This window comes from Juglans microcarpa x Juglans regia, chromosome 4D, assembly GCF_004785595.1.
Source record: "Juglans microcarpa x Juglans regia isolate MS1-56 chromosome 4D, Jm3101_v1.0, whole genome shotgun sequence".
NCBI classification, from domain to species: Eukaryota; Viridiplantae; Streptophyta; class Magnoliopsida; order Fagales; family Juglandaceae; genus Juglans; species Juglans microcarpa x Juglans regia.
Genome location: NC_054600.1, coordinates 27,531,448 through 27,542,719, shown reverse-complemented (window position 1 = coordinate 27,542,719; position 11,272 = coordinate 27,531,448). Strand labels below are relative to the sequence as shown.

Below are 11,272 nucleotides of genomic sequence, written 5' to 3'. Positions count from 1 at the left end.
TGTTGTGCTATTTTTAAGTGTTAACATATTATACTATATCAAATTATGTTAATTTATAAATTTATATATATATATATATATTAATAGACGGCATAATGGTCCTGGTGGAAATAGCACAAATCAGATGTCTAGGATATGAAATTTTGCATTTATACTCTCGTAATCTTGTTAATAATTTTTCTATTAAAAAAAAAATCTTGTTAATAATCTTTTTATTAAGGATATGTGCACTCTTAAAATTAAAGGCGAGAAAAATCCAAACACAGGGTGCTATAACCCAAAAAATAAGGTGTTTGGCTAATAAAGCTAAAAAATATATTGCATATAAAAAAAGATGACTTATAACTACAGTAAATTAGTATTGTGAGTCATATTTAGTTTTCACTACATATAAATCAAATTGAATAAAAAAATATTTTCTTTTAACTCTTAACACACTCTCTTCCTCTATCAAACTGCTCTGTTCTAGGAATGAAATCATGTAGGCCCTCTCTTTCTGCCCGTGTGAATTAGGGACTAAAATATTTTTCTGAACTCATTTAATGAAAAAATTATGTTTGAGAAAATTCCTGCAACGCAGAATTTCATCCTTTATTTTTTGTTATAATTGTGAGTTGATATAATTTATTGACTTTTAACCTTACCTAGAAATAGGCGATACTTATGATTAATAACAAAAGAAGAAAAATAATATTTTTTGGTAGCTCTTAATTTAGAAAATAATTTAATAGAGAAAATAATTTTAAAAAAATATTATGATTAAATTAATAATATTTAACTAATAGATAAATAATCTAATATAAAAATAAATTTTAAGTAGAATAATCAAATATAAAATTATGTGATATTATATAATATATAATATATTTATATTTTAAATAAAATAATGAAATATAAAATCATGTAATTCAGGATGCTCTAACGGCCAACGGGAACGGGCGGCGGTGTCCTTTTGTACGCAGGGTAGGATGCGGAGTAGGGATAGGTAGCCAGTCATAAAAATCTAGGCCCAGATTTAATGCTGGATGCTAAGATACGGCTAGTCCTCTCTTTCCTCTTCTTTATTAAAGAAACGGTACGGTATTGGTACTCGTGGTATGTAGTATGTACCATCAAAGCGCCTGCATGCACGTATTTATGCCTCCAGCCAATTAACATCTCTTTAATTGTTTCTGCCAATCGCCCGGTTGGATCTATAATTTTTTTTTTTTGTCTAAATTAAATTATTTAATTCAAATTAAAAATTGAATAATATTTTTATCGATTAATTATTTAAAAAATTCTACTCATTATTTCTAAATCACATATTACATATAATTTGTTATTTATTTTTATTAGTAAATATGTAGCATATAGATAATTAATAGAAGAATTTAATTAATTTAGTATGAATAAAACAAAAATAAATATAATATATAATGTATGAAATAATGAAAAATATGGCTTTTATTACTTATACCTGTAACTCGTCCACCACCACGTCATCTCCTTAAAAAAAAGTGAAGACAAACGAGAGGTTGAAAATTTAGATTCTCCTTCATAATGCATGGATGGTAATACTGGTACGTCTACCCTTTCAAATCTGAATAGGAGAAAATAATTTTTTTAAAAGAAAATTGTCATCATCCATTCATCAAGAAATTTATATACATGATCCGATATATGTAAGGATATCTCATATCAACTATTATCTCGTAAACTAATTAGTGCATTTAGAACTTTACCAGTACACTAATTCATTTTGTGATTGGTCTGATTTTCATTATTACTGATATTCTATACAAACAAATATTCAGAAGAAGCACTCTACCTAAATAGAGACTCGACCACACCCTTCATAGAAAGAGAAGACTCAACCTCTACAGACAAACATCTAAAAAATGATTTTTTAAAAAACTAAATAATAAGTAAAACAGTAAGATAAATGTAAAAAATGATGGATTACAATTTACACTAATTTCAGTAGACTTTTGAATCTGTGATGGCACATGAAGGTAACATGCCTGTCTCTTTTCAGTCACAAAAGTCAGATTTAAAAGATTTGATTGTGGCGATTCCGGTGATCTGGCGCGTATGACAAGAAAAGCTGACGAAGGAGGTGGCATGTGAGGACTATTCTTAGTTGTGAGTTTCATGTGAGGATCACGCGCGGTGATTTTCGTAAAATCGCCACTATCATCCGAACGATTTGCGACATGTGAGTTTTCTTGTACTGCAAGTGTTTCTCGAGAGTTGCTGAAAAATTATAAATTTGTCTTTTTCGACATTGAAGAAAATAAAATAAACTAAGAAAATAGAACTATTTTGATAGATAAGATGGATAGATTGAGAAAGGGGAGAATGAGAGGGAGAAGGACTCCTATGGAAATCAGATATGGATACTTTTTATGTGAGAGAGAGAGAGTTTATCGGGAGAAAAATAATTTTTTTAGCATATACAAGTATTTTTATCAGAGGATGATTAATTTTTAGCGGTAGTGATAAAGTGGAAGCGAAAGTACTTGTTCTCTCGTGCCCAAAAGTCTATATATGACATTGGATTTGCGATCCAAAAAGTTTATATAATTTTAGAGAAATAAAAAACGTAGGAAGATAAAAATCTTAATTTTAGCACCATGTTCTGTCAAAGGAAGATAAAAGCAGAGAGCAGAAGAAATAGAAAGGAGGACCCACTGCTTCCCACGGAAAGGCACAGAGTACAAAAAATACCATTTTATATATATATATATATATATATATAAAAACATAGGCAAATTCCTTAGGTAGAAAACGACCCTGCCCTATTGAGCACATGAAGGCCATGTTACCTTTGCTCCCCCACAACCTCCGGTAAAGACAACATAGCGAAGACATGGAAATGTAGTTGAAATGTCAGCCAAACTGCTTGCATTATCTCCTCCCAAGACAGTTCTCAAAAATTGCAATTATCCTTCCTACCTTCTATTATCGTTATTCTAAAGGAAGTCCACTCATTGGTATCCTTTAATGGTCACCTTCCGTGCATATACTTTCAATGCATGTCCTTGTTAACCCTCTAAATTAATGCTGATTACACGGTGAACATGACGACTGGCTCCGGCAATTCTCTCCTACCATGTATGTCTACCAAGTAGCAATTAGATCTGGTTTTCATAGAATTAATGGGATAGTACTACCTACATCCACAGGCAACTTGACACCGACTGCACGAACTATATATGTTTGTGGAGCAAATCCTTGTCTACGAATGGCCTGTGGTACTACTACTACTGTCGTGGAATTGGAAAAAAAAAACGTTGGAATAATATGGGCATCATTTTTTTTCGAGAACATTTATAGATACATACATGTTGGTCACACCTATCGGCCATAAATCAAGAGGAAAAGGCAAAGGAATGGCCCCCATTACAGCTCACCTCGGAAGTTGAAGGCATCAAAAGGACCTTACGGATGTACCTCAAAGCAATAGTCATGCGCACATGTACTGCTGTATGAGACATAAGAAACCTAGGTGTGAAAATTCAAATGAGTCTGCAACATAAATGACCCACCCCTAGGTTGGGAGGGGACAACAATTCTAGCCAGAGGTGAGAGGGCCCGGGGCCAGGTAGGTTGTATTATTTTGCTGCTACATGTTAGACCCGTACGCGTTTAAAGGCGTAAATCGAGCCAGAGAAATAACTTCCTTAATATATATATATATATATATATATATATATATATGAATGAAAATAACGACCGCAACCGGCCTGGTTTTAGAGAGTAGGAAGGGGGCCTGGCGCTAGACTTGGTAGGAATGAGGTTAGGCTCAAAAGTAGGCAATGCCGAGGGGACTAGGGCTAGTGTTCATCCGGAAACAAACAAGTTCAAACCCAACGACTCACTGTAGCTATTATTATTAAGGGCTAGTATTTCATATTTCATATTTTGGATAAAATGATAAAATTATATATTTTTAAGTGTTGTGCAGGAATATAAATCTTATGTTTAAAATTTTTCTATTATTAATGGCAAACCATGAGCTCAATAACAGCATCCACATCCAACTCAGCAAAACCTAATTTTTTGAGTAAAATATGGTCACAAATTTTAGTAGTTTGAGCTCCAAATTCGGATGAGTATTTTGGGATTATATTAAAAATATGATCGTTAGGAAAAGAAAAATTATTATTGTGGAAGATTTAACTATTAGAAAATGATAAAATACCATATGAAAGGGCAAATTTTAATAGTATGACCGCTGGAGTTTGGAAAAAATGTTACCATTAAGATGATATTGATTTTCAATGAAATCTTATCACTTTGGAAAATGCAAATTTTGAAAAAAAGAATGGATATCTTTTGAAAATATTATCGTCTTTGACTAAAATAATTTAAAATTTTCTTTAAAATCTTTGCTAGAAATTAATAATTCAAAGCACAAGGAAGAAGACAGATAACTAAGTAGTTAAAATAAAAATAAAAATAGTTAAAAAATAATAAAAATAAAGAAAGAAAGAAAGAATATGGAGTGAGATGTAGGAAGTTTTGGGAAGATGAATAGTTATAATAGAGAAATATAATTTTTGAGTAAAATTTAGCAAAACTTTTGTTCAGCCCAACGTGAATGCTCTTATGAACGAAAATGGAAATGAGAGTATAATCCACCAGGCCCAAACTCATTAAATGAGGCCCAACTTCATTGTGGGAGAAAATTAATATCTATAGTGATTTTGTTATTTTAACAAAATAAACCTGATCTAAATTCTAATGGTTGATAGAGATGAAAAATACTAATATAGTGTATATATATACCTGGTAATTTTCCAACTTAATATTAGGTTAAATGGTTAATATTTCAGATTTTCTGAATTTGACACATAAGCCTAACTGAAGCCCAATTAAGAACATGGGAGGCTCAATGGGCTAGGTAACTACTTTCTCGGGCCCATTAAACAGTGTTCACTTCTGGACCTACCGAAGTGACGAATACTGGGCCGAGAATTTGTGGTTTGTGCAGAGAAAATACCGAACTTTTTTTTTTTTTTTTTTTCAAGCATATATCTATGCTCTTAAGAAATTTAAGTATATTTTACACGCATACCAAATATATCTGACTTGAAAAATGAAGCCCACCCACTCATCAAAGAGAGGTTTAGCTCATTCTCGTGTCTTGCTAATTAATACTAATATGAAATAGTACTGCTCCTTGGTCCCTACTGCAATATAATTTTGCCATTTACTCCAAAAATAGGTAAGAAAGGGAAAATAAGAAAAGGAGTTAACTCACGAAAAACTCTGTTTTAGATCTAAGTAGTTAACACAGCTTGCTGCAGGGACGCCTCTTCAGCTTGCAAGCTCTCATAATATTTGACGAGCACCTTCCACCCACTGGGGCACATAAAACCATCAGGAGGGTTCTCTCCATTCCTTGCATAAGTCCTCATCTGAAACAGCACAGTAAATCCAACTAATAAGGTGCAGAATTCTAAAAATGACATGAGGTGCCTAATAGCCAGTAAAAAGATATCTCAATGGACTCTCACGAACCAGTCCAGGAAAACTACAACGCATGATTCTATTAAAATTATCAGAACAAACAAGATTTGAAGGTTCTTCCTTTTTAAAATCTTCAATTCCATTTCAAAGAGCGCTTATGATGTCATGACCCCATTTTTTCAAATTCATTTGTGCTCTGTTAAATGTTGACCATAGTAGACTTTGGCCTAATAAATGGTCAAATCACTAACTATCATCAGTTTCCAGAAACGATCCCGTTATGTCAATCTTACTATACAGGTAGCTTCTATAAAAAGCGCAACCCACTTTCTGACTCAACATTCAGCAACCCAATCTAATTTACCCAGGTAAAGCTATACAGAATTCTAAAAAAATTTTCAGGTCCATAGAGCTTCAGATGTTTTACCAGCAACCATGAAACAAGATATAGTTCTACCTTGGTTCCTGATATGAAGAGGAAATCTTTTGCACGTGAGGGATCAAAAAATGCCATCTTTTTATCCACAGTGTCATATGCTGCCACCTGCAGTTTATGAGGAAGAAAGAAGATTAAGAGCGCACACACACAACAGGTGTGTTGTGAGGAAGGAAGGAAGAAGATGAAGTAAACTGCATGCAGTGATGAAATGAATCATTGTGTAGGGACTCAGAAGGTTAGCTTTAGATACTTGTGAAACTGCTAAGTATGTACTGCGTTTATACCACCTCTTTCAAGTGTTTTTTATATGTAAAACATGTCATTAAAGAGGAGACGGAAAGAATTAAGGCTTGAAAGTGGTGCAGATTGAAAGCCATTCAAAAAGCATATTTAGGAATTCCAGTTTGAGCTTGCTAATATGAAGCTGGTATATAAAAACATGGACCATTTCCTAAAGTTCCTGACTTCATCAGTTTGAAGAGACATAGGAGATAACGGCATGAAATGTATTTGTTAAAAGTACACCACAACCATTCTCATCGTTCAGGGAACTTACACAAAAATAGACTAATAACTAATAACTGCCTTGGGAGAAAAAGTACTTAAACCATCAAGATAATTTCCTATTATTCGCAATCCTGAACATCTAGCAGAGTTTTGATGTTACAAATAAGTAGATTTGAAAGAAAAGATAATGCAGATATTTTTGTTTTGATTGGTAAAAATAAAGAAAGATAATGCAGATAATGCAGGAAGCAATAATATAGAAATCTCGTTGGAAGCAATGAGATGGAAATACGCAATAGAGCTTCGACAGTCCAGCCTTAAGGCAAAGCATAATGTTACCTACCCTAAAAGGCAAAATATTTAGCTTCTCCAGGCCAAGAGCCATGCTTAGGACCCTTTTCCCATGATCGGGGTCATATAAATCCCTCTTCTCAGTTGGATGACCCATACCTGCAGGATCACGACCAACAATGTAAAAATTGGCACCTGCATTTATTCGTGCTTTTGCATGCCACTGTACTTCAGTTGGACCGGCATAATGCATAGGTGATGGAAATATGGCTACAATCGTTGTCTCTGGATCTAGAACTCCATCTTCTAGGACCTGAGCAGAAACAAAAACCGTGAGCAAAACTGACATTTAGGACACTGAAGAATGTATCAATTAAATTTCAATCGAACACATGGAAACACAAGTTAGATGTACAAAGATCACTTTTTCACCAAAATGATGATTGAGTTTTAATAGGGGGACCATTCAATGAAATCATCAAATGATTTCATTTAGTTCTTATAAAGTTTAGGTACTGAAAAGCTATGTCCCATGCAATGGCAATTAGACTTATTGCAGAGATATTCAAAGAACCAGCAAGGGGTTTTAGTGGCAATTAGTTGCCAAACTCATTATTACTCAGTGTTATACAAGAAACCTTGCTATGTTGCTCCATCCGAACATCCAGAGGAACATCATCTGCCTTTGTGAAACCTCCCAAAGGATGCAACAATAAAATTGGATTCTTGTAACCCATTTCCAAAAGTCGCCTGCGTGTATCATTCATTAGTAAGGCATGCCCATTGTGGACGGGGTTCCTTAATTGAAAAGCAAAAACTGCATCTGCCTGTCGCCCGTCAAATTCCTTCCGGAGTTGTTGAGGTGAGAGCCTGTAGTGATCAAGTCCATCATTATATTTGATAGGACTCAAGACTTCCAGGTCTCCACCAACCAGCCAATTTCCAGCTGGAGTGATAACCTCCTCAACATATGGCAATCCTGGAGCAGTTGTACCCCAAGTTCTAGCTATTCTTTCTTCTTTGTTATGCTTGTATATTTCAATGCTGCAAAAAAAAAAAAAAAAAAGCAGAAAAACTTAGGATGACAATCAATAACATGGACTAGAAACACATTTATAGTTAGTATTGTGCAACCAAACTCTGTTAAATATAAAGAAACTATGATTTAAATAAAGGGGGAAAAGAGAAAATGATTGATTTTCCAGATTTGAGGGCCTCAGAAGTGCCGAATAAAATCAAGATATGGCCAGTCAAATACAATGCGGCCCATGTTCACACGAGCACCACACACGAGGATAGAAAGAAGGGGAAAGGATAACATGAAAACAACAGGCAGAGGCACCATTTAGTATTGTTCCCGAGCAGACTAAGAGCAGTTTCGTCATCTTGACCGTGGTCACGACACAATTAGAAAAGTCCCAAGGTTCATTTCAATCAACAACCCCCAGCGGTACATAAGTTCTGGGTATTTTCTCCGAGTATTCATCGATTCAAGATTTATGGGAAGTTTAGATCCAGCGTGCACAGCCAACTCAAATGCATCAAATTTCACTTAAATTCTGCCTATATACGAGGATGAATTTCAGCTAAACATTAACATATCTAAGAGTCAGACGGGTATGTCGTTGCAAAGAAAAAGATAAATATAGAAACAAGAATAAGACGAACTATTTAGATTTTATAATCAGAAAAGACACCCTTCAACTTACATTGTCAAAATTTTCTTAATTTTCTATTGCGGCACCTAACAACCTTCTCTTGAAATCCCAAACTAACATGTACGGTGTCGATAACCTGCTCTCGTTAATTCACATATTTTAACAAATAACAAACACTATTCAATTGATACCGGAATCAACGAGCAAACGATTATTCAAATTTATTCCCGTACTGAAAACGACTAACCTTTGAAGAATACCGACCAAATCTCCATTGGGTCCAACCAAACCCACGTTGGGAGACGACCCAATTCGCTCCTTGGTCTCGTCATCAATAGCTAAAACAATGGGAAGCGACATGTTCACCACAGACCCATCCTCCATTCTCAAGCAACTGAAATGCAAACTCTGCAAATACTCGTTCTCTCTCATAAACCCTCTCAGTGGGCTCGCCCACCCCTCGCTGATTACGAGCACCCACTCGATGTCGATCTTTGTCAGCCTCACCTTGGGCAATGCCTCCGCCTCTAAAATTTTCTTTACCCGCTCGCTCTCCGGCACCACGAGATCCACCAGAGCCCCACCGTCCGGATCAATCAGGGAGCTCTTGACCGGACAACAAGAAGAAAAAGAAGAAGAAACATGCATTGTGGGTTTGTACGCTTTGGAGATCAATGGGTTCCGATGATAAATTGGGTTGGTTCGGATCTTGGTCTTATAATCTGTGTACGAACTTCTCTCGCTGGTTTGGGGATACAGCTTCCGATTAAGGTGGTTGGTGACGTGTAATTTCATGCTCAGAGACATGCTTGTGGGAGTTTTTTGTGGGTTTTAGAACTGAAACTGGGAAGTGACGGAGAGATCCGACCACTTTGCGGGACCGTACCTGCGCCAATAAATTTGGCGAACGTCATGTTTGGGAAATGGAATAAGAGCAGCAAGATTCCCCACAGTAGACACGTTTTTTTTTTTCTGTGACAGTTCGAGGCCTTGAAAGTTGAAAGCAATCATGCCACAGTCGTTCTTCGATGGGAGGAGCTACAGGCCGGTCGGGTGCTTATTATCACAGGATTGTAACGGATTGTAACATTCCGTTAGTTTCTCTACGTTTGAATTCATTCAATATTGTTGTTCCTTAGATTTAGGAAACAATTTCTAACTGCTCTATATTTTAGGATCTCAAGCAAGTGTTTGTTATCCCGTATGTGTATTTAACTGCTGCAAAAATGTATACGAAAAACATAATTGATTTCCTCAATCTAATATGCTATCAAAGCCACCTCAAGGGATATAAGCCGAACTCATATGACTGATGCCAAATCCATGATAACTCATATTCCAACTAACCCACCTCTAATGTTAAAATCGGGCTCTCTTTTGTCTGATCTCACAGAGTATAGAATTAGGGGTGTCAAATTGTGTTAACGTGTCGTGTTCGTATCGTGTCAGAATATGTACATTATTGTTAATGGATCAACACAAACACGATCCGTTAAGGATTTCGTATCAAAATTTCAAACACAAACAAGACACGGTAAGATAATAGGTTGACACGATACAACCCGTTATTGATACATTAAGAAATAAATTGACATGACATGACACGACCCAATCCATTCCAACCTGTTTACGTTAATGAGTTTAATAGACACGATACGACACGACACGACCCGTTTGACATGATTCTAAATATTTAAATATAAATAATATCTATAAAAAAATTTTTAACTACAAGTCTAAAATTACAATTCAAACAAATATGATCCATAAACATTGTAATAATATATTAAAATTATATCCCAGATATAATAAACAAAACACACATAATAAATATATTAATGTTACAATCTCAGATATAATAAAAACACAAATCTAAATAAATTTAGAACTTGAAGAATGAGGTGGAGCGTCCTCCAAGTCCTTGCTCTTGTTATTCTCCAACTCCATTAACTCGTCCAATTTAACTGCTTATTGTGTTTCTATTAAAAAAATACATCAGTAAAGTTTTATATTATTGAAAAATTACAGTCATTTATTCAATAAAATAAAAATAATATTATCTTGCTCCTCAACATATAACCAATCTCTACTGCAGACTAATGCTTTAACAATATCTACTTTTAATGCACTCCTAAGTTGATCAATGATACGCCCACTAGCACTAAAAGTAGATTCAGATGCAATTATAGAAACTGAAACACTCAAAATGTCACGAACTATACGAACAAGATCAGGATAACGAAATTCATTTACTTTCCAAAATGAAAGAATATCAATTTTTGCATTTCTATCTGTCCTAGGTTTATCCAAGTAAAGATCCAATTGACTTTTTTTCATATGGGCAGAAAGTTCTTCAGGTTTAAATGCGTCAAATTCCTTTATACAACAAATAAATAAAAATATTTCAAGCCAATATGTGATATGAAACAACAATATAATATAAATCATTAAACAAAAAATATTATTTGATATTACCTGCAGTAAAAAATTATCATATGAAGACTGACTTTCCTCTCTACTAACAGTGTTATTAAAAGTTGTGATAGAACATATCATTGTGGGAGCACTAGAAGAACCATATTCCATGAAAAGATATGACATTTTGTTCCGAACATTCATATATTCTATGGAACATTCTCCATAAAGCTTTGTATAAGAAAAATCAACAAAATGAAGCTTGTATCGATGATCCAATATAACTGCTATAGCCAACAAACATTGAACTTGAACCAATATTTCTCAAACTTAGCAAGCATTTTTCAACACGCAAGCATTTTTCAACACATTCTCTTTATGTAGTCATCTTCACCTTCAGAGTGCCTCTTTAATGTAAAATAAATCTAAAACACTGATGGAAAGTAGAGATTGGTTGTAGGGTATTTCATACCAGAAAAATTACAAGTGGCTCCATAAAAAACTC

At 34.6% G+C, this 11,272-nt stretch overlaps 1 protein-coding gene across 1 annotated transcript; it reads right to left on the bottom strand.

Moving 5' to 3' along the window:
* Positions 1 to 5,030: 5,030 nt before the first annotated feature.
* Positions 5,031 to 9,456, bottom strand: LOC121260798 (ATP sulfurylase 2). Its single transcript, XM_041162827.1, has 5 exons — positions 8,600 to 9,456; positions 7,333 to 7,738; positions 6,747 to 7,007; positions 5,915 to 6,001; positions 5,031 to 5,405 (listed from the first exon to the last, which is right to left on the bottom strand). The coding sequence occupies exons 1-5, from the start codon at positions 9,157 to 9,159 to the stop codon at positions 5,268 to 5,270; spliced, it is 1,452 nt and encodes a 483-aa protein (XP_041018761.1). The 5' UTR covers positions 9,160 to 9,456; the 3' UTR covers positions 5,031 to 5,267.
* Between the last annotated feature and the right edge of the window lie 1,816 nt (positions 9,457 to 11,272).

Coding starts and splice junctions, on each gene's coding strand:
- LOC121260798 (XM_041162827.1), bottom strand. CDS start 9,159: ATGTCTCTGAGCATGAAATTACACGTCACCAACCACCTTAATCGGAAG. Junction 7,008..7,332: donor GGATGGAGCAACATAGCAAG/GTTTCTTGTATA, acceptor GTTTCTGCTCAG/GTCCTAGAAGATGGAGTTCT. Junction 6,002..6,746: donor TAAATATTTTGCCTTTTAGG/GTAGGTAACATT, acceptor CATAAACTGCAG/GTGGCAGCATATGACACTGT.